At 45.8% G+C, this 22,613-nt stretch overlaps 1 protein-coding gene across 1 annotated transcript in view; it reads right to left on the bottom strand.

Annotated features, from left to right (window-relative positions):
* Nucleotides 1-3,529: 3,529 nt before the first annotated feature.
* The window catches only part of MYT1 (myelin transcription factor 1), a 33,803-nt gene continuing 14,719 nt past the window's right edge, over nt 3,530-22,613 (bottom strand). The window contains exons 10-21 of the mRNA XM_065850157.2: nt 20,909-21,114; nt 19,957-20,226; nt 19,350-19,504; nt 18,324-18,386; nt 18,030-18,098; nt 14,706-14,768; nt 14,027-14,110; nt 10,122-10,343; nt 9,458-9,549; nt 8,430-8,533; nt 8,174-8,317; nt 3,530-6,335 (exon numbers count right to left, since the gene is read on the bottom strand). Of these exons, the coding sequence (XP_065706229.1) occupies nt 6,195-6,335; nt 8,174-8,317; nt 8,430-8,533; nt 9,458-9,549; nt 10,122-10,343; nt 14,027-14,110; nt 14,706-14,768; nt 18,030-18,098; nt 18,324-18,386; nt 19,350-19,504; nt 19,957-20,226; nt 20,909-21,114 (1,613 nt within the window). The 3' untranslated portion in view covers nt 3,530-6,194. The remainder of the gene's footprint in view (nt 6,336-8,173; nt 8,318-8,429; nt 8,534-9,457; nt 9,550-10,121; nt 10,344-14,026; nt 14,111-14,705; nt 14,769-18,029; nt 18,099-18,323; nt 18,387-19,349; nt 19,505-19,956; nt 20,227-20,908; nt 21,115-22,613) is intronic.

Genomic DNA, 22,613 nt, shown 5'->3' with positions numbered 1-22,613 from the left:
TCATTAAATTGCGTGGAGGGTTGCCATGTGGCCAGCAGAAATTTTGTTTTGTTTTTATTTTGATAATATATTCACCACCTCAGAACGTAATCAGGTGACAGATGGGGGAGCTGGGCTCCGGCTTTCATGGGAAAGGCTCCTCTCAGCAGGGAGGCCCTAAGTTTCCCACCTAATCTTCTGTAACCTTCAGACTGCTAAGAACTGTAAGAAGCAAAGCAATGGGTAGTTATTAAATTAATGACTTCATCCCCAAGCTGGTAATAAATATTTTACAGTTTTATCTCCCCACCCTGTAGACTGCTCTAGACAGACTAGTCTGTTTATTAATCTAGCTTCTGGATTTATGTTATTTAATTGCTAAACAGCCTCGACGGGGTTGGGCTGGATTATTAAATGTTGAAGCCTGAGGAGTCCTCTGGCAAGTGGCAAAACCTGCTTGATCCTTGATCTTGGACTTTGTGAGCTTCAGGCCAAACCCAGCTCCCCAGTGACGCTAAAACCAGGTTTGTCCCTGTTTGAGACCATTTGGCCAATGCCTCGTGCTCAGTTTGGGTAAACTCTGGGGCTTACTGGGCAAGGAAGAGTTTTGGTACATCCTGGCTTAAATAAGGGCAAGCTGGAGTTAACTGTGACCACGACGCTGTGGGATCAGACATCGCATCTTAGTGTAGACCAGTCCTCCCAGGGTGGTCCAGCCCTTCGTGCTAGTCCTGGAGCTCAGGCAGAGCATCTGTTCTTGCTCTATCCTTTCGTGGCTTACGTTTCTTTACATTATCGCAGATAGTCACTGACATTCAAACAAAAAAGCATTGCAGTTATATAAACGAAAGCTGGCTTTAATGGTTGTTATACTTCCTTGTTGACAGGGTCGAAAGTGTCTTTAAATCTGATACTACCATTTTTACAACAACTGGTGATTTATTCATCCCACTGAAAGAAGGGGATGAAGGCATCTGGAATAACGAGAGCTATTTGTCTGAAGAATGCATCATCCGCGTACTTCCCAGCAGCCTCAATCCCACGAGCCCTTCTGTACAAAGCGGGAGGTTGTTTCAGGATATATCTTCTCATAAAACTGTAGGAGCAGTGAGTGTGTTAACAAGTGCGAGCCAGAGCCTTTAATCCAGCCAGGCTGAGCTCAGGGCTGCTTGGAAGGGAGCAGTTTCCAGCTCCATTGGCTCCAGTGTCATCTCCAGCCCATCCGATTGCTCCCCAGCCTCAGCATCATCCTCCCAGGGCTCAAAGGGGGTGAATTTGACGCCAAATAGCAGCTCTGAAGAGACAAGTTGCCCTCTCTCCCCAATAATCTGATGAAGAATGAGACAACCCTTTCCTGACCACCCAACTGTGTGTTGGTCATGACAGCAGGGTGAGATGGACGGAGCCTTGAGACTTCACCCAGAGCAGCTCTGGGACAGGAGGAACAAAAATCAGGAAAAAAATGCAGGAGGCTGGGAAAGCAGAAAGTTTTTCTGCACAAAACCCGTGGCTGTGTGGGAGAGGATGGGTAAATGTTAACAAGTAGAAGGTACCACCTGAGCAGAAGAATGGAGGGTCATTAGCAGCTTTTAACAATTAACAGCAGCATCAGTGAGGCCAGATGACACTCCTGTTGGTCAATGATTTATCAACATGTTTAGAATAAACCCTATGCTTACAAGTATCTTTTCCCTCGTATCCTTGAAGCAGAAGACCCGCTCTCCTCTGCCATTCAGCTCTCACCCTGAGCGTGTTGGAGGAGGCTTAAGAGCTCTCGGAAGCACACCCATAAACTGACAGCGTACCATCTTAAACCCATCCAATTCCCTTCCCTGCCATAAAGGACGCCAGTTCAGAGAAGATAACATCTCACAGTGATGGCTCCCAAAGCTGCAATTTAACACAAATCTAACCGCTCTATTATGCGGCACAGCCAATTCGTTAAGAAAGGACAAGCGAGCACGTCTATTAACTCTATCATCGTAATCAAATATTGGCACAAGGAGCTGCTTGGCAGTGCAAAGTCTAGCAAAATCCCCCATAAAACAATTACATGCCCTTCAGAAAAACAACATGCCAGGCAGTTTGGGTGAACCATTGCATGAATCACCCTGTTTTGCTTGTTTTAAGATGTGCAGCTCTTTGTGGAGGGGACAAAATGCCATTGACTCTGAGTTGTGCCCAGCAAAGCCTCAAACAGAGCTTGTCCTTGGGGCTGCTCCACAGCTCCTGGGGCTGAGAGGTCTACTGGGAAAGGAAACATGTACATGCTTGAAAAAGTCTTAAAGAAATACTCTTTCTGCCCAAACTTTGCTCCATTTTTTCCTGGCTACATTTCTTACCTTTTTAGCTCCATTTTATTCTGCCTTTCACCTTTGTCTTTGCCATGTGGCTGCCCCCGTCCTGCTGTAACCCAGCAGCGCTTGTACCTCTGCAGGGGGACGGTCAGGAAAGTTCAGCTCAATAATCAGAGAATTTAATTTCTTGGTGATGGACCTGCCTGAAATTCCCATTTGACCCAACTCACTCAGCTCCAAATGGCCTTAATGTGATTTACCTTATTTCACCTTTGAAGCTACAGCTGCAGCACAGCAAAACTGAATTTTGGCAACTTCAGAAATGATGTTTCCAACGCAGAGACTGATGAGAAATTCTCTTCATTGCCACAGCTTCAAAGCATAAACTCTTGCCAGTGAAAAAGCTCCATTCTTCCAGGCAGGGAATCTGTGAATACCACAGTCAGACAGATCTAAGTGAGGAAATCTGGTTAACAAAAACAAGCCACTTCCCAGCATTTTAGTTAAACCTCAGAGAAGAGTTTGGTGAGGCTTTTTTCTAAATCTGGGAGGGAAAAGTGTCTGTCTTGGTGTCCCATTCCAGGGCTGGCAGCTCCTGCACTGCTCCCGATGGCTGCTCCTCCACTCGCACATCACTTGCAGGAGCACGAAGCTGTGAAATCCTGCAGGAGGATCGCTGCCTGCCGCTCCCTGCCTCGGCAAGGAACTTCAGCCTAAAGAGATCCAAAATCCATACCTGTACTTGGACTTGTGATTGTCCCCGTCATGGGACTAGCAGGATTTTAGGTGCCCTCCTGGGCAGATGATGACAGCTCCTGATTCTTCAGAGCCTTCAGAGATACCAAAACTAAATTCATAGAATCATAGAATCATTTTGGTTGGAAAAGACCTTTAAGATCATGGAGTCCAACCATTCCCTCACCCCTGGCACGAATCCACGTCCCTGAGAACCTCATCTCCGCATCTGTTCAACCCCTCCAGGGATGGTGACTCCCCCACTGCCCTGGGCAGCCTGTTCCAATGCCCGACAGCCCTTTGGGGAAGAAATTGTTCCCAAGATCCAATATAAACCTCCCCTAGTGCAACCCAATTCCCCCTAAATCCCCCAGTTTAGCAGGTGGGGAGAGCCAGGTTTGGGGGGACAGTCCCTGGCTGCAGCTCTGGGGGGTCACACACCCGAGGACAAAACCCATCCATCAGGGACCCGTCGGGGACGTTGGCAGCAGCTCGAAGAAAGACCATAGGAACTAAAGTCACAAACAGAACTGGGTTTTATTACGAAATAACCCTGCCAGTACATAAGGAAGTTCTGTCTGCAAAATACATTTCCTGAGGAAAGTAGATCACAGTATCGTTTTCACAGAATAACATGTAGCCTGCTATAACTTTCAATGTGACTCTTTATTATTTAAATATGAACAGTATTCCTTCACATAAACAAGTACTCAGTCATCACATAACCAACACACAAACGACAAAATAAATATACAACAAGAGCACAGTTCGTTTCCCCCCCCCGACTTAAATATTAAATAAATAATAAATACAGAATTTTCATTTCCTGTTATCAGTGCCTGAAACAATATGAATGAAAAAGAAAGAAACGGAAGAAGTCTCTGTTCACCCCGGTGCCCCTGCCCCGCAAAAAAACAAACCAAAAAATTATCAAAATGTCTCAGTTATAAAATATCTTTAAAAAAATTCCCATCGTTAAAAGAATAAATAACAAAATATATAAAAAATAACTTGGTTGCATCAAAATTACAAGTAGGAGTTGTAGATAGGTTTTTTTCTTTTTTTTTTTCCTCTTTTTTTTTTTTTTGGAATATCATTTTTTATGGTCAAAAGCTTAAATTTTTAACTTTTTTTTTTTTTTGCTTCTTTTCTTTTCTATGGTGCAGTGTCCAGTTCAAAATAAGTATAAAATTAATAAATAAAAAAGTTAAATAAATAGCAAAAAGTTAACATAAGGTGTTGTAAATATAAATTACATACATCTTGCCAAAATTAAATAATTTACAGGATAATTAAACTAACTACTTTTTTTTTTTCCTCTCTTTCTTCCAGGAAGTGCAATTTCTCTACTTTTAAATACTAACTGAATTGCAGTCACAATCAATTTGGACTCTATTTACATGTTAAGAACATTGTGTTTTTAACACTTCAAATTATTTTTTTTTTTCCCCTTTCTTTTTTGTAGTTTTGCACTTGGAATGGGTTCTAAAATAAGTGAACTCGTGGAGTCTGACCCTGCAAACGTGTGTGAGCAACCCCCCTGTGCCAGGCGTCCCCACTGAACCCAGCGGGAACGACACCAGTTGGTGGCCACTGCCATCGCTGAGAATCCACTGACTTCTCTGAATTGTGAATTTTTTCCTAAATATCTGCAGGATTGGGCTCAAAACGATGCTGCAGTCTTGCCTTTAATGTGGGGCAGCAAAATCCTCCCCAGCTCTGCCCACCCTGCTGCCAGGAGGGATGCAGATGTGGGATGTAGGATGCGGGATGCAGATGTGGGACACAGATACACCCCACACTGGGACCCCTTTGGGGAGTTTTGCCCCGCTCTGTTCCCAGAGTGTTTGCAGCAGGGGGACAGTGAGTTCCAGGCAGGAGCAAAGGTTGGGGACAGCAAACCCGGCGGGTGACAGGCGGCTCCACGCGCTATAGGGCGGGTGCTGGAGAGCCGTGTCGCAAAGACATTCATAGAGTTGTCCTGTAAGTGCACAGTGGGCTGCATGTACCAAGCTGCTTACAAAATGCTTCTTTGGAAGAACACCCAATACCTGAATACTCTTGGGTTTTTTTGTCTTTTCAGAATGGCGCTTGCGCTGTGATTTTGCACAAAACTTAGAACACCAAACCAAAAAATACTCATTGCCCTGTGGATATCTGTAAGAAATCAACTACTGATTCAGGGTAGGTAAGCACTTTGCTGGCCATCAATTAACATCTCTCTTTATGTTGTGTTTTTTTCTTTTTTGTTTTTTTGTTCATCACAATCTCAAACGTTCTCTGGCATCGATGTATGATCTCTGGACTGGCAGTACTGCGCTGCTGTAAGGATGATCACAATAATGAAAAGAACCAGAACTGTCATCAAACAGACTTCCAAAAAATCATATACACTGGACCATGACACATTAAAGAATTCTTCTGTATGAAATATCTGGTATTGGCCTATTCATAATAGCTATTCTCATAGTTAAGACAGACAAAGGAATACTGTAGTTGCAAACTCCAAAAGCTTCCCTGAGAACCTTTTTTCCATTGCGCTTTCCACTGGAGATCCAGAACCACTCTTCGGATTTCTGTCAGAAAATAAAAATAAGCTACTTTATAATACTTCAGAGGTCCTGTGCCCAGTGGGTATCTGAACAGCTCGGGGTTGGGAGGCCCAGCACAGGTTCAGATTTACAGGTAGCTTGCCGCTCCAGCACTTGTAGCGATACAGAACGTAATTCATGTGTGAGCAGGTGATCTGGACATACGACCATAGACAACATGAGGGTTTAAGCCAGTCTTATGCTAGTCTTGGATCAGACAAGACCCTGTTCTTGCAACGTTTCAACCCTTGGATCAACTCTGTGAGAGCATGGCAGCTCAGGAAAGCTGTCTACTCTTCACCAGCTATCAAGACCCACAGCCTACTGGAGAATTTAACCTTCCATCCTCATCTACCTTGTAGTCCAGGTAGAAAAATCCCACTTTTCTCAAGAAAGTCCGAAGTTAAGTAAACGAGAACATTGAGTTCGATCAGTTCCATGTCTCAGAAATGGCCTCTTGGTTACATTTTGGTCCTTATTTTTTTAAGTTTTTTTTTTCATTCATTAAACAAGTTTTCTAACTTGTAAACCTGAATACTTGGAGGGAAAGTTCCATCTTACAGTCTGTTTGTTTCCTCGTCTCCATCCCCATCTAAACCTGGATGCCCTTGACAGCTTGTTTGATGCTCTCCAGCAGGTCCTTGTTCTCCGGGTTCTGGTAGCAGTCCTGGTTGGTGTACATGTCGGTCAGCGTGTTCACGTATGCGTCAAAGTTCTGCTCGCTAATTGGCTCCTGCAGCCAAAAAAAAGCCAAATAAAAGAGTTAGCGGTACAGCAGAAGAAGGTTGAGATGTTTCTTTGAGGGACCTGGGGGGTTCAGCCTGGAGAACAGGAGCTGAGGGGAGACCTTCTGATCTCTGCACTGCCCGAAAGGAGCTTGGAGCCAGGGTGGGTCGGGCTCTGCTCCCAAGGAACAAGCAACAGGACGAGAGGAAATGGCCTCAAGTTGTGCCAGGGGAGGTTAAGGTTGGATCTTGGGAACAATTTCTTCCCCAGAGGGCTGTTGAGCATTGGAACAGGCTGCCCAGGGCAGTGCTGGAGTCACCATCCCTGGAGGGGTTGAACAGACGCGAAGATGAGGTTCTCAGGGACATGGGTAGTGCCAGGGGTGGGGTAACAGTTGGACTTGATCTTGAGGGACTTTTCCAACCAAAATGATTCTATGATTCTATTTGCAGTTAATCATCTGTATGCATCAACAGCCAAGGGTCTCCAGGTCAGAGCCTTTTTGTGCCCGTGCTGTACGTACGGGAGTCTCGGTGTGCAATCCCTGATCCTGACGTATCTTAACTGGGTCCTTAATTATATATATTGGCCTCGTGAAACTATTAACAGCATCAGCTTAAGCGTGTGCAGGCAGCTGGATGGACTTGAGGCTGAATTAGGCTGTGGAAATGAAGGGCTGGAGGACAAGAGGAGGTAGAGGCTGCTGGAGCATCATGGAAGGAATCAAAGACAAAGCCAGGACAGGAGCCCGGCCACCTTGAGCTCACATCTGCCCACACCAGCATCCTGCTGCAGCACAGCTTCGCTTTTGGGGGGCATCGTGGAAAACTTGCAAATATCTAACTTGGAGTTAACGGGGGGGAAAAGAAAGGGAGGAGGAAGAAAAAGAACAGGAATAAAAAGAGCATACAGGTCTCGTGGGCATGATTTAATTGGAGTTGCCTGAAACCTTGAAAAAAATATTTGCTGAACAGTTTATTTGACCTTTATGTGTCAAATACTTTACAGAAAAGCACTCAGCGAGTGGTCTTCTGCCAGTGAGGCAGCTGGGTGAATACTATCCAAAACCGCTCTGCTGGAGGGTGGCTCCTCTCCAACCAGCCTGAATTTAAATATGAACCCCAACGAAAAAGATTCCGCACCTCCCTCCCCCTGACCCCAAAAAAATGATGGCAGAAAAAAATAAATCAAAAGCTCATTCCTCTGATCATTGTGATGGTCTTTGTGAGTTATAAGAGAACAGATTCCCCAACAACATGAGCCCCCCTCCGCACACCTGGTTTTGACAACAGTAATTACATTGCTGTGAATAGCAAGGAGGTAATTAATAGCCTTTTGTGGGTTTACTATTTTAATGCAGTCTTTTCATTTTGCAGTAACTCTGTGGTAACATGCTGTGGGCTGTTAGACCTTGTTAAATTAAACAAAATACACTCTCTTTAAGAATGCTATTCTTTGGCTGCCAGCTATTCAAAACTGAATTGAAACTACCTGCATTATAATAGGAGCTGTAAGATCTTTCTGACGTTGAAATCCAATCCCTCCTGATCTCCGCTGGTGCTGTCTTAGCCTAAAAGGCGCTGAATGCCCTTGATAAAGTTTCCTATTTTGTGATAATGCTCCCAGATGTAATGAGACAGAACAATAGATACAAAAGGAGATCGGCAAAAAATGACAACAAAAGGGATACACAATGCAAGCTCCAGAGATAAGGCAAAAGTACTGATCTTATAAAGAACACATAGGCGTATGGAGAGAAATTCTCCCACTTTAATTGTACATAAGCCTTATCGTGGATTTGGTTTGGCACAGCTCCCTCGATTGCACTGGCTGAAAGTTTCTTACCATATGCGGAAGGCGAATATTGGCAAGACTTTGGATCAGAGCCTGGCTCAACCCTGAGAGCTCCAGGAACAGGGCTTCGTTTTGCTCCTCTATGATTTTGTTCTCCTCCTCAATGTTCTTCAGGTTCTTCTCCATGGTGGAGATCTGCAGAGCAACGAGCACGGCAGGGTGACCAGCCCACATGTGACAGCACCCACCACCACCCATGGCTTGGCCATGTGTCCCCAGTCTTGGGCGCACGGCCAAGGACACAAACCTGCGACTGCAGTTTCACCATGGCCGCTTCCATCTCCGTGTTGGACTCGTTCAGCTCACTGATCTCCTTGTTCAGCTGCTTGATCTCTTCATCGTTCTCCAGAACTGCGGGAGAGAAGGTCATGGGCACTCAGCAAATGCTCGTGGGCAAAGCAAAAATGTTGGGTTTTCTGCTGAGCCCATCCTATTCACAAACATCACCACTCGCAAAGTCCTCACCTTCGCGTCCTCAAAACAGGATGCACATCTCACCTGTGTTTTTTATTATTTGAAAAAATATTTTTAGTAACATTTTTAGCGTCACGGTTCAATGATACTTTATAGGTCAATATGTAAATGCAAAAGCCAATGACAGCGTAGCAGCTGGAGCCCAGTGTCTCCATGCACCCTGCAAGGTTGATTGCCCTGAAAACTCAGGTCATTCTCTCCAGTCCCGAGTTTGGGAAGATGCCGTTTAAAAAGCTAATGCATGTCCTGGTTAGAAATTCCAAGGTTCATAAAATAAAACGATATTTCTAGCAGAGTGCAGGTATTTATAGGTTCCAAACTAAATAAGTATTCAAGTAAAATGCCTGAACCTTCTCAAATACCACAGAAATCTCAGTAATAGCAGTGGAAATGCAAAGTGCCATCGCTAACAAAATCCCAGATCCAGAAATATCTGTGGGGTTAAAAGCCCTGACTAGGTGAAAATAGTTGAATGACTGCAAGGGATTTGTAAAAATGTCAGTGAATATTTCAAAAAATATCTCCATTTCATCATGAAGTCTTTTTGCCTGGAATTTCACCCTGGAAACTCCTTTATCATCTCAACTACTCCCTCCCAGGGTGTCACTGGGGAGAGGTGCTGGTACCACACCACCCCCCATAGCCGAGCAACCGAGAAATGGGGGTTCATAGCACGTGACAAGCTTGGAAATCTGAGGCCAGATTTCAGTTTTTGAAACTTCCCAAGTCCGCGAAGAAAAAGATGAACAGGCTCAATACGTTGACACACACCCGCAAGGCAAGAGGAGTGAAAATCCTTACCATCGCTGGTCTTGAACTTAGTGTTGAGAATTTCATCCCCTGAGAGTTTTCCTTTCTTCCCAGCAAAAGTAGCTCTTGGACACCCTGACAAACTGAAAAGCGAGTAAAAATGGGTTTCATAAACTCTCAGTATTTATAGGTGCTTATGTTCCCAACAAGAGCACGTACCATTTGGTGGAGTTCATGCTGCGAGACACTTCTTCTAAAAGCTTTTTACGGTACAGAGGAAATTGCTTTATGAATAATGCCACAAAACTCCCCATTTATGAAGCGAGAGCAATTTTCTCTGAACAAAGATTTAAAAACACATTGTTTCCTAAAAGACAGGACATGACAGGTGAGGAAAGTGAGATGAGTCTGGCTGATTTGGGTGTCAAACACCCTGTTTGGGGTGCCCAAATTCGTTTCATAAAATGACATTGTCTTATAAATTTTCATTATTTTGCCCAATCTACATCTCACCGTTGCAATATTAAAACTATTATGCATTTCGTCCCTGCAGAAGGCTCCAACCTTGGAGCAAACTGACTGAGGCCAGCACCAAAAACACCAGACACTGAGCCTCCATGAATTGCTGAGCGATGCTCAAGCAGCAACTACCGCCAAGTGGAACTGTCCCTGGCAATATTGTCACTCTCCTGGCGATTCCCACCCCAGGATTTACCTTCTGTGAGTGAGGAAGCTCCCGTTGGCGTGGCCGGAGCCATCGCAGCCTGGGGTAGGGCAGGTTGGACCTTCGTTCTTCAACGATTTCCAGGAAAAAGAGGAGCCATTGAGTGATCCTTCCTTCTGCCGGCGGGCTGCGAGGGGACACCCTGATGCACTCCGGTGAGAGGCGTATTTGCCGCTGATGTGTCCAAGCCCAACGCAGCCAGGAACCGGACACCTGGGCAGAGGGAATTGCCAACATTTACAGCATGGGAATGAAGAGGGATGTAAGAAAATGAGGGATGAGCAGGAACGAGGGAGCCTGGGAAGAGAGCTTTGCATTGGGGGATCTCATCTGGGCTTCATGCTTAGTTGATGGAAATGGCAGATGGGAAATTAAGAGCTAAGAGTGTCTACAACTGTGGGTTTGGTACCTCATTGAGGGCAAAGATGGCAGGTTGGGCTACTCAACTTTGGATCCCAATGTTACCTCAAGCCTGACACGCTCACACTGAACCATCACACATTTACAGCTGGCTCCACCCAGTGTTACTGCCGAGGAACCCAAGGTCATCAACTTCATCACCCTACACCAGCATGGCCAATGAGATCCAGGAGACTGTCTGTGCCCCTGGGGACACAACCCTGCCCTGGGAACCAGCCCCTGCACTGGGAACTGCAACCTGTGCTCCAAAAAGCTGCAAACCAGCTCCTGTAAGGAGAGTGTCCAAGGGGTTTCTGAGTCCATAACCCACCGGACAGGATGAATGAACCCAGCGCATTGCTGAGCCTGCAGCCTCAAGTTGCACCAAGGGAAGCTGAGATTGGAAATCAGGAACAATTTCTTCCCCAAAGGGCTGCTGGGCATTGGAACAGGCTGCCCAGAACAGTGGTGGAGTCACCATCCCTGGAGGGTTGGACAGACGGAGATGAGGTTCTCAGGGACATGAGGTAGTGCCAGGGGTGGGTTAACAGTTGGACTCGATGATCTTAAGGGTCTTTTCCAACTCAAGTGACTCTATGATTCTATGATTCCCTCCTCTTGCTTCACATCCCATGGCTCTCGCAAGGGGATAAAAGTGGGAATTACCATCAAACCAGCACATGAACCCTCCGGCCCCCAACATTTACTGGCTAGGGTGGGTGGGAGGTGTGAGAGGTGGAAGCTGCTAATTACCAGGAGGATGATGACCACCTCTAAAAAGCTCACAAAACTCCCCATCTAATGATATACCCACTAAATTCAGCCATTCGACAAAGCCTGGTGTACCTATTAAGGTTTCTGCTGTGGTTTGCATTTGTTTAAAGATGCTAGCCAATTATAAATACACTTAAAAGTTTATTACTCAAGGGAGGCTACTCTAAAAAAAGCAGGAGTGGGAGGAAAAATAGGTAAGAAATGGCAAAAATAACCCCGTGTCCTTGGTTTGAAAGCAATTAGGGACTTAAGTTTCCCCAGCAAAATATCCGCTGAGCTGCTCCTGCAAATCGCAAGCTGCGTTTCGCCGCAGAAATGATTACCCTGATTGTTTATATTTTGTACAAAAGGGAGATGACAGCAGAAGCGGGGGGAGCTGCACACCCAGCCTTTTCCCAAGATAATTTGAAAAATGCTGATCTCGATTTTAATCAGCTGCAAATGCAGCACAATTCACTTATAATATCCCTGCCAGCAGGATCCTCAGTAAATTCATAACATCATTGCTTTTATATGATCACGAGCAAATTACTGAATCCTCAGGAGGAAAAGGGAATAAAAAAAAAAAAGAGTGAGAAAGAAAGAGACAAACCCCAGCAGTTAGAACACAGCCATTACGGTCCAACCGTTACATATTTTACACTGTTAATTTAACTTTCATTACACTTTCATTGTTAAAAAAATAAACCAGAGCCTTATTGTGCAAAACAGCTGGCTTGGGCTTCTTTTAAATATATATTTTTTTAATTGTTATTATTTAATGGAAGCATTGGTAGCGTTTGATCAACTAGGCAGCGGCAGACGCTTCCGTTGTATGGCAGGGCTGGGCTGGAGGTTGAGGTGATCTGTTCAATCCCATCTCGAGCAAATTACTTGAAGGATGAACAGCAGAAACAACAGGGACTAAGTGACTTTCTCCTCGGTGACAATGTGCAAAACTTGGCCGGGTTCCAAGTTGCGCTCGGTGCAGACGGAGGATGGATTTATAGAGCCAAAGCTCCTTAACGCAAACCTGCACCAGGCACATCCGAACCTGTACCAGGAGTATCCGAACCTGCACCAGGAGCATCCAAACCTGAACTGGGCACATCAAACCTGCACCAGGCGCATCTGAACCTGCACCAGGAGCATCCAAACCTGCTTCGGGTACATTTTGCTGCAGGAGATGGAACAGGAACTTTCCAAGGGCTGGGGGAAGGTGGTGGTGAAGGGACCACTGCACTGTGCTGTTTTGCACATCTCAGAGGAGTTTCTGCTCCTTCTGGGCATTCTGGAGGAGCAGGGTTCCTGCTCCTGCCATGGGACTTTGGGGAATGGCGTCATATCCCCAAGGCTACCCAGGGTGGTAAAACACTGGCCCAGGTTGCCTTGGAGAGGTGGTGAATGCCCCATCCCTGAAGACATCCCAGGCCAGGCTGGACAGGGCTCTGAGCAACCTGAGCTGGTGAAGATGTCCCTGCTCATGGCAGGGGTGGCACTGGGGGAGCTGGGAAGGGCCCTCCAACCCAAATGTTCTGTGGTTCTATGAAATGTGCAACAGCTGGCAGTTGCACAGCAGCATTGGCTGCTTGTCCTTTCCTTTACTGTGTCACTGCTCAAAGGCACAGCATTACAATACCACCAGCGTATTCAGTGTATTTCAGCCAAAACAGGATTTCTTTTCCCACAGATTCTAAAGTAGGTTGCTTAATTTTTAATAAACTCTGCTAACTCCTGCTAATTATCGCACGGCTCATTGAACCAGGAGGCTTTCCTTCCTGTAGACCGAGGAGTAAAAACAGAGCAGATGGCTCAGATATCATCTTTCCTAAAGGGCCTTCCCACGGCTCCTGCATCCTGGTTTCCCGCAGCCCCCCTGGGGCTCTTCCGCACCCAACAGTTTATGCTCCAGCTCAGTCTCTGCTCCAGAGCAAAACCCGGCTCTGTGGAGGGACTCAGCTCCGCAAGGACAAGACCAGCACCAGGGCTGAAATAGGGAAAAAAAGATGCATTTGGGGACAGCCTGCAGAGCTAAAGGAGTTTGGATGGAAATGCCAGCACTCCTGGGCATCCAAAATCTCTGTGAAGGTCTTGATAAGTTTTTCCACATTTCTTTTTACCCACCTCCACCTTCACTCGCTGGGTGAGTGGGGATGCTTTGGGTTAACCAAAAGTAAGATGCTGGAGTTGGTGCTGGCCCCGACCCGGCCATAAAGGCTTTGATGTCCTCTAGCTGTGTGGGGTTGAGGCACAGACCCCAAACCTGAGCCCGTAATGCTGAGGCTTGCTTAAAGTCAGAATAAATGGATTTCACAGCAAATAAAAGCTCCTGAGGCAGACCAAGAGATATTTAAAATCTCTGCTCCCAGTAGGAATAAACCCTAATAAACATGGGGTTTTACATTTATAACACTGGTGGGGTTTTTTAGGAATTTTATAAGCACAGGTAGGAAGGAACCGTTTATGCTCTACCAGCCCACCTTTTACATCTGCAAAAACAACTAAGAAAAAAATACACTATTGCCTCCCCATCACCTTATTTTTCCAAGCAAATTTCAAAATCGCAACACCATTATCGGGATCAGGGAGAAATTCCCCGGAAAGCAGCAGAAGAGCTCGGGCAGACGATGCTCAGAGCAGCGCGAGCCGGGGAGGATGCAGGATGGATGCTGCTCCCCCCGCATCAATCTGTGTGAGCCAAAGCCAAGGAAAACGCTCCACTCGGGAGTTTCATTCAGACTTACTTCATCAGTTCTGGGTCTTCTTTATCATCCTTTGTCGGTGTGATCTTGATCCCGCTTTTCTTGGCACGAGGGCAGCCTGACAGACTGTGGTTAAAAAGAGAAGAAAGGCCTGTCTGAGCGGCAGAATCACTGCATTTCCTATTCCCCCACTTCAGTCATCTCTCCCTTGAATTTTGCACAGTATTTTTTGATCTCTCTCATTTTGCAGCTTCACATCACGAGGAGAAGTCAGGAGGAAAAAAAAAATATAATAAAAAATCGAAGGGAGATGGACAGTAATTAATGGTGTCTAGATGAGACGATATCTGCTAACAGCCTGCGATGTTTAATGGAATTGTTGAAACAGAAGGCTCAGATCTCTGCTATTAATGTTCTAAAGTGATAATAGAAGTCATAAATAGGTAGCATTATTAACAGGAACATTGCATCAGCTAAAATCTGACCCTTTGTCTTTTATTCTGTTGAAGGGAGCTTCTAATCAGATGCTAGAAACATCAAAAAAAAAATAAAAAAGAGAAGTCAGATTAAAGAGATGAAAATAGGCTTCAGTTGTCAGTAACATTAATGTTTTATTCAGAACTTTACAACTCTGCCCACTGCAGGGAAAAAAAAAAAAAAAAAGAAAAGAAAAACAAAACAGAAAGAGGTTACAGAGAAAATAATTTAAGGGAGATCTTACCTTCTATGCGATGCATAATTTCCTGTTATGTGACCAGAGCCATCACAACCAGGAGTAGGGCACCTGCGGAGGAAAGGGACACTTGGATTAGCCTGAGGACATGAGCAGGGGATCAACACTTTGCGACAGCTCATTTCAAAGAGAAATCTGGGGGCCATCACCACAGAGGCAGATTTTTTCTTCCTGCCCCTTCTCCCTCTGTAAGAACAAGGTCTGGTCTGTAATATCCATGGCACCTAAGCTGATGCATTGCTGCACGATGTTGGCGTTGGAGAGGAGCATCAGTGGGACACAGTGGGGACGGTGGGAGCACGGTGGGTGGCTGCTCTCCAGCACAGGGTCACAGGTCCCAGCCTCTGTCCCCACCCTCATGAAGGGGACAGCTCAAGAGATGACAATAGGCACAAAATGACCTCCAGGACACTCTCTGTCATCTTGAGGAAGCCATAAGGAGACAGCAGGTACCACCCAGGGCCGTTGGGCTGGATGCAAACATGGACAACAAACCAGAAATACAGCCTACGGCTCTGGACAAAGAGGCCACTTTGGCCACCACGAAAGGGAAGCCCAACAGAAGGTCTCAGCTCAGGTCTAGGTGACTTTGTGGGCGCTAATGTCGCTGAGGGCAAACAGACACCCCACTGCAGGAGGGTCCTTGGGGTCCAAAATGGGCAGATGTCTCTGATGGAGGAATAGGAGGGAGAAGGTTGAGTGAACCTCGGGTCTCCTCCTTCCGTAACACCATGGGCAAGGGACAGGAGTGTCTGCAGGAGAACAATGGGACCTTGGGCTGGGGATCACCAGGTAACCACGCATCGTGCACCAGCAGCTTCTGGTGCTTCAGTGCAAAATCTGCCCCTCAGTCCTCAACTGCTGGTGATACAGAGGGGACTTTGAAGATGCAGCTGTGATCACGGGGCTGAAGGTAAAGCATCCAGCTCTCCGGGCCGTGGTTGAAGGCAAAGCCTGGAGAATCGTTCTGTGATCACACAAACCTGCACAAAGGCTGGCAAGGGCCAAGATAATGGCACGAGTTCAGCACCACATCACTAATGGTGCAGGAGCGAGGAAGGTGTGGGGTTATGAAGTACCACATGCACAAAGATCTGTTCCAAATGCTGTAGGTGACGCAGCAGGCATAAAAGTTGTCATGGGGACAAGGACGAGAGGCGAGGAGTGCTCGCTGAGGACATGTCAATTAACCAGGGCTTTTTGAGTCAAGTGATTAGGACTGGGGGAAGAAAATTCACGGCGCTGGCACGGGATGAATGGGAGATGCTCAACTGCTTGCTTTAGAGCTGTTAAAATAGAAAGCAAAACTATTTCTTGTTGTTGTTCTAGCTTCAGGGTGGGATGAAATTATGGAAACACTAACATCGAACTCCTTTTGCCTTTCAGGACTTTCAAAGAGGGGAGAGAAGTGATTTGATTTTTATTTTTAATTATCTAGAGAGAAATCATACCACCAGAGACCTTTTATTGCATGTTCCAGCCTGGAGCTATTTTCTTTTATAACAAGGATATTAACGCCTGAAATAGAATTTATAATAGAAACGCTGACATGGCCTTATCTGAAGTTGTGAAAAGGTATGACTGCGCTATCTGCAATATCATCTCCAAATCCTCTTCCTCCCTCCTCTGTTCCCATTCTTGCTAGGAAAAAAAAAAGCAGTACTTGGGAAATAACACTAAAAAGCTTTGCTTTGGCCAAAAATCTCCTGGTTTACAGAGGATTTTGATAAAAAGCGCTGACATCAGATGCCCAAGGGGAGTAGGGAACGCTGCACAGCAAAGCTCGGCACGATGCTTGGCCTCAGGGACAAGCCCTTTTGCTTTATCTTGGGGCCCTTACTGGAAATGGGCACCGTTCCGAAGAGCTTTTAATATCTCTAACACTAATTGCCTGATCACTGGGCTATTCTTTAAGGCTGTTGGAGAAACACCAGTTCAGCAAAGCTCTCTTAAGAGGTTCTTACAAAATGTATATCGCCAATAATGCATGATTAAGCGTACTTAGCGCTAATCATGCGCATCCTTTCCATCCACTGGCATATTCTATTAATATCAACTAATCCAGCTACTTTTTCCACCTCTGTGATAAGTAGCAGGCGGTTAATGAACATTTTTCCTGGTATCAGCACCCACATTGGTTCCAGACCCATGCCACCCTCCAGACCACCAAAAAAAGGATTTGGGACTTTACCAACCACCCTAATCACCAAAGGGGCTCCCACTTGCCTCTGTTATGACTCCAGACATCACTTTTTGCATATATAGGACACAGGGTGTTATAATTTTTTTCATTACAAGCCTGTGCAATGTGAAGTCCTCCATGAGGTTTTACCCTCAGTAGAGGCTCCTCAATTGTAGTTATGAATATTTTGGTGTGTAAATAATCCTGAAACTGGATTCAGCAGAGTGGGGAGCTCAGAGGAGAATTGGACTCCAAAGGCAGGCTGGCTCTGTGGAAGAGATGTCAAAAAAAAATTCACAAATAGCTTTCCCCCAAAGATGCAGGTTGGGTGGATGGTGGTCAGGGTCCCCCCAGTGTCTCCATCTATTTTAAATACAATTTCTATCAAACCTTTCTTTAGGGGAAGCAACCTAAGAGAGTATTTGGGAAACCTTCTGTGAAGAATAAGCTCCTCCTGAAAATGACAACTTTTGGGAAGACAGCACTAAAGCTCAAAACAGGATTCAGAGGAAGATATTTGAATGAAAATGTCAAAACCAGATTTTCTTGCTCTTGCTCCCTCTTCTATTCCCTCACAAATCAAACTCCCATGGAAATGAATAGGAACCTCTGTCACTACATCCCAAATGGTTCCTCAAATTTAGCATTAAAATCAGGTTCTCCAAAAGCATTGGATTTGCTGTGTCCTGGTGGTGTTTTCCCAGCTGTGTCTCTACCCAAAAATAAAGCGCGTGCCTTTATCTAGGCTTTGGATTACTTGAGAGATGTACAAAAAATGCTGATTGAAAAGGGTTGTGGCACAAACTAGGGAACCAAAGCTTGGGCAAAAAATAGCATACGGATTTCTACAGTGCCCAAAGGAAACCTGCCAGGGGTCTGGGTTATCTCCAATAGCTGATCCCCCTCCCCAAAATAAACCTCTTCTCAACGCAGCAGCTGGAGGTTGGACTCCACCAGAGCTCCTTGCAGGCGGATTTTCATCAGCTCTTTGAAAGGAGAAGGGAGGGGATGGAAAAGCCAAAGCAGAGCAAGAGGAGGAGGAGCAGGGAGGGGGGAGAGAGAAAAAAGGGTGGAAAGAAAACAAAAACAAAGAAAAGAAAAAGGGAGTTCCAAGTTGAGCGCAAACATACTTGAGGTCAGCAGAGTGGGCAGCCATGAGGTTTCTGAGGCTCTTGTCAGCAAGAGGACAACCAGAAAGGCTGAAAGAGAAGAGATGGAATATCTGGATAAGCAAAAAAAAAAAAAAAAAAAGAAAAAAAAAAAGGAGAAAGAAAAAGGGCCAGGGTGTGGGGAGGGAGAGGGGAAGGGACAACAGAAGATGGGGAAGAAACAGAACCAAACTATCCACATGGTCAAAAAATATTCTAAAAAAAATTTGAAAATGTTGTCTTTGAGTCCCAATTGTGAAAGAAGGGTCAACCCACCTGCGGTGAGAGGCATAGTTTCCCGTTATGTGTCCGCTGCCGTCACAGCCTGGGGTTGGGCAACTGCACAACAACAACAACAGGAGGGTCAGTGCTGGGAAGGAACAGTCAGCCCGAGTCGCAGGACCGCGATGTCACCCAAGCCCCCGGTCTGGCTGGGGCGGCTCATCCAGACCCCAAACACCGGCTCCTTCCATCCGACCGCAGCACTTGTGCATATGTTTGCATGCAAATAAACCAGCTGTTTCCCTCTCAGCTCCCTTTCCTCCCTTTTTTGTTCCCAAAAGTTCACAAGAATCCTGAAAAAAATTTGAAAAAAAGTGAAAAAAATTGTGGAAAATATGTAGAAGATATTCAAAAGACTTAGCTGCTTCGTTTGCTTGGCAGTGGAAGACTTAAAGCAGCCTGTGTGTGGCACAAACACCACTGCCTCAGTGCTGCCAATATTGAAGCTCTGGCTGCGGGAATCAGTCTATTCCCTGAAAGCATCAGATTTCAGCTTTCTGAAAGGTTTTTTTTCTTTAGCCCTTATAGCTGCAAAAATAGCTTGATAACACTGCCTGCCCAAAGCCAGGGGTGTGTGGGAGAGCAGGGATGTCCTGGGACACTGCAGGGATGTCCTGGGACATTTCAGCCCAGTGTCCCCAAATGAGGGGGCAGGAGATCAGGCAGTCTCCACCACTGTGCCAGGAACATATTGCAGTAACATCCAGGCTCTACACGGAGGTTTCCACATCCACAAATCCCGAGGGCACTGAGCTCCTCAGAAAGATCCCTTATCACTGCAGACTTTCAAGGCCACATGGGAATGTACTTTGCCTCAATGATCTGCAATTGTGTGAAAAGAGAGTTTCTCTCTGAGCTTTCATTTGAACTGCTTAGATAAGATCAATCACAATAAAAAAGAGAACTACACTTCTAATTTTTAAAATGTATTTGCTAACAACTTTCGTCTCCTGCCAGCCTGGCTGTGCTGGGTACAACTTTTATACATTTTGAAGGAAAAGCCAAGAAGGCAGGACTTACGTGAGCAGCTCTTTCTTGATGTCCTTGGAGAGGAATTTAAGCTTGAAGTTGCTTAAAGTAACTTCCCCGGGGTATTTTCGTTCTTCAAAATTTTCCTCCGACACTTCTTGCTCATCGGCTTCCGAGGAGGCAAAAGAGTGGGCGGCAGGTTCTGACTGCAAGAAAACAGTCAGAAAAAGCGGTTGTAGTGGTGGTCATTGCTGCTGAGCCGCTGTGGGAAAGGAACCCAGGCTCATCCCTGTTAGTGCAGCATTGCTGACACTCCTGAGCCCTTTGCAACCACCTTGAAGTGTCCAAAACCAGAGAGCGAATAGGGGAATGTCACCAGGAGCAGCGCTGGTGCAATGGGCTGAAAGTATTTATGATGAAGAAAACACTGCAGAGCCAGGAGAAGGCAAGTGGTGGGATCTTCGTTGGCAAGAGCATCTGTCTCCTTCCTGGTTGTCCACCGATGATGTCTGATAGCACCGATGAAGCTAATAATACTTCTCTCCTATGCTCAAAGGACAAACTAGAGGTTCTGGGGACAAACAGAACAACTGTGCAAGCACACACGGCATTTAGTCCCCCATGAGATGTTACTTAAGCATCAAGAGTCACTGCTCACCTCTTCAGGCTCCTCTTCCCGCTGCCGGTTTGGTTTCGTGTAGTCGATGGGCCCATCCCACTCATCCTGGCGGGAGGCCTGGCTGGACTGGGGGGAGGTCATGGTGCTGCTTGTGGCACTGGTGCTGTTTTGGCGCTGGGACACATCTGGGGACTTGATGCTGGGACTGCTGCTGCAGCTGCTGCTGCTGGGAAAGGTGCTCTCCCGCTTGCGGTGCTTATTCATACTCAAGTCCAGGGTCCCGTTTTCATCCACCTCAATGTCCATGGACTGGAAGGTTGGAAACATGCCCAACATTAGCAGCTGCCAGCAATTCCCTACAGGGATCTTGTTCCCATTTGGCTTTTGCCATGTGCGGGGCAGGTTATTCATGTCCCATCCTCTCCACAGTCAGTTAAAAGAAACAGAATGGAAGGGATGCTCTTTCATAAATATTTCAGAAACATGCCATGCAAATGCACTCCTCTACTACCAGCAATCTGGCATTTTGACTCAGTTGCTTGAACACAGGCATCTAGTGCCATTTAAGATGCCCCACAACATCCAAGACATCTGCTCAAGGCTGGGGGTGCAATGTGGGACTTCTAGAAAACCCATGTTCCTCTGAAAAACAGCTGGAGGTCAGCCTGGGTGCAACTGGAGAATCTCAAATGGCATCAGATACAAACCAGTGAGTAACTGAAACCAGCCCTGAGACTCTGCTTGGGAGCGGTGCTCATCTCGGATGGGTAATTTGAACCATGATGCATCTCCATAACACAGTAAGAGCCAAGATTACCTCCTCCAGACCGCATCACCCAACGCAGGGAGTGAAAGGGTGATACGAGTCTCTGAATTTTATCAGTATTTAAAGATTAAAATGAAAAGGGAGGTAAAAAAGGGGTGTTTCTCCCATCCCAAACTTCATTTTAATCCCTCTGCTGTATGGTGGTGGGGTGGTCCCCTCACTCACCTTGCCGGGGGCTTCTTGTTGCTTGGTGCTGAGATTCTCCGGCATTTCCCAGCAGCGGGTGGAGAGGTTGAGGATGGCGGTGGCCGCCATGTGCGCGGCCTCGGCGTCGTGGGAGTAGTCGAAGGCTGTGGAGGAAGATGAAGTGCTCTTCACGTAACTGCCGGAGGGGCTGTGGCTGGGGGAAGAGGCCTTTGGAAAAGGTTTGGCTGGAAGAAAAAGAGGAACAACACAAGGTTCATGTATCACGGCACAAGCAGCATTGAGAGGTCAAGTCAGTCCAATACAGATAATATGTAGGCAGTTTTAGTGGTTATTGGCCATTCATAGGCTATTTTGTTGCCCGGGATATGCGATAGGAATGATCCTGGCTGTGGCTCGTGCAAAGCGTCTCTCAGTGTGAAAACTCAATTCATTAACTGAGTCTGCAATCAAGTCCCCAAAACATGCCTGGTTTTCCACACTCCTCAGTGGAAGCAGTTAGAGGAGAAAGCTTAGAGAATCTTCCTGGCTCTTTTTTTAACTGTTCATAATCTATCTGCAGAGCTGAATTACAGGGAGATTTCTTGTAGCACGTTTGAAAACTTACAATATAAAAAATTACCTTAATAGCAAAACCATGGTCATGAAATACAAGCTTCCAGTGAAGACACCAGTGAAATATGGATTTTCTGGCAGCTGACATACCATTTAAATATGCCTGAATACCAGGATTTATTACACAGCCGTTCACGGCCGCAGCACCGCACGGTTACTGTGTGTCACACCATGCAGCAACGCAATCCCAGAGTGACAATTTCTCTTTACACCTTATGAGTGTAAAGAGTGAGTACTTCCCAGGGTTAACCCACAATAAAACTTGCCCTGATCTTGAACCTGGACCCATTCAGGAGGGTCCTGACCCACACAGAGTCCATCTGGATCAGTAATTTCGGTGGGTGCAAACCGAGGATCATCTGATTTTGAACAACCACAAGATTGTATTCTGAACCAATGAGCAAAATCTTCAAATTCCTAATTAATTTTACTCTGCCCTTTTTGGTGGAAAAAAATCCACCCCCTTCAATAAGAGTTTTGCCAGGGAAGACTCACAAGCTTTGGTCTGACAATGGCAAAGCAGTGAGAGACAATCCTGGCTGATGTGGCTACAGAGCAAAGTGATTTCATTATTCCCATTACAAACTCATAATATAAGACACTATAAAATGCTAATCTTCCCGAGGACTGCTTTCTTCCTCGTTTTGTGCATATATAATGCATATTGACATTAATGGGAGTTACGCACACACATGCAGGGGAATATAAATCCCTCTGGATGAAGATCTCTTTAAAATAAGTTGTGAGTGAAAGGAACAGATTTCCCTGCTATGATTGGCAATCATATTCATCTTGTCGCTTTGATTAACTCATTGGAGCTATGCCCAAATGGTTATTCTTGTGTATGGCTACTTGTTTTCAAGTCCAGTTTAATCCATGTCTTTGTGGCAGGGTGCGGGTATTCACCAGCCCAACCTGACAATATCCAGGATTGTGAGATGCCAATTGCAATTTCACACCATAGGCTCAGTGATGCTTTTCCATTTCATAAGTATTTCTACCACTTATAGACTCGCAATCAGCAAATTAGTAAAATAAGCGATGAGAAAAAATAGAAAGGATTATCCTAGTGGGTCTGCTGGAATTATTTTTGTCAGTACAATTACCCTGA

The sequence above is a fragment of the Patagioenas fasciata genome, chromosome 16, assembly GCF_037038585.1.
Source record: "Patagioenas fasciata isolate bPatFas1 chromosome 16, bPatFas1.hap1, whole genome shotgun sequence".
NCBI lineage: Eukaryota > Metazoa > Chordata > Aves > Columbiformes > Columbidae > Patagioenas > Patagioenas fasciata.
The sequence above is the reverse complement of the archived record's forward strand: the minus strand, read 5'-3'. Positions and strand labels throughout refer to the sequence as shown.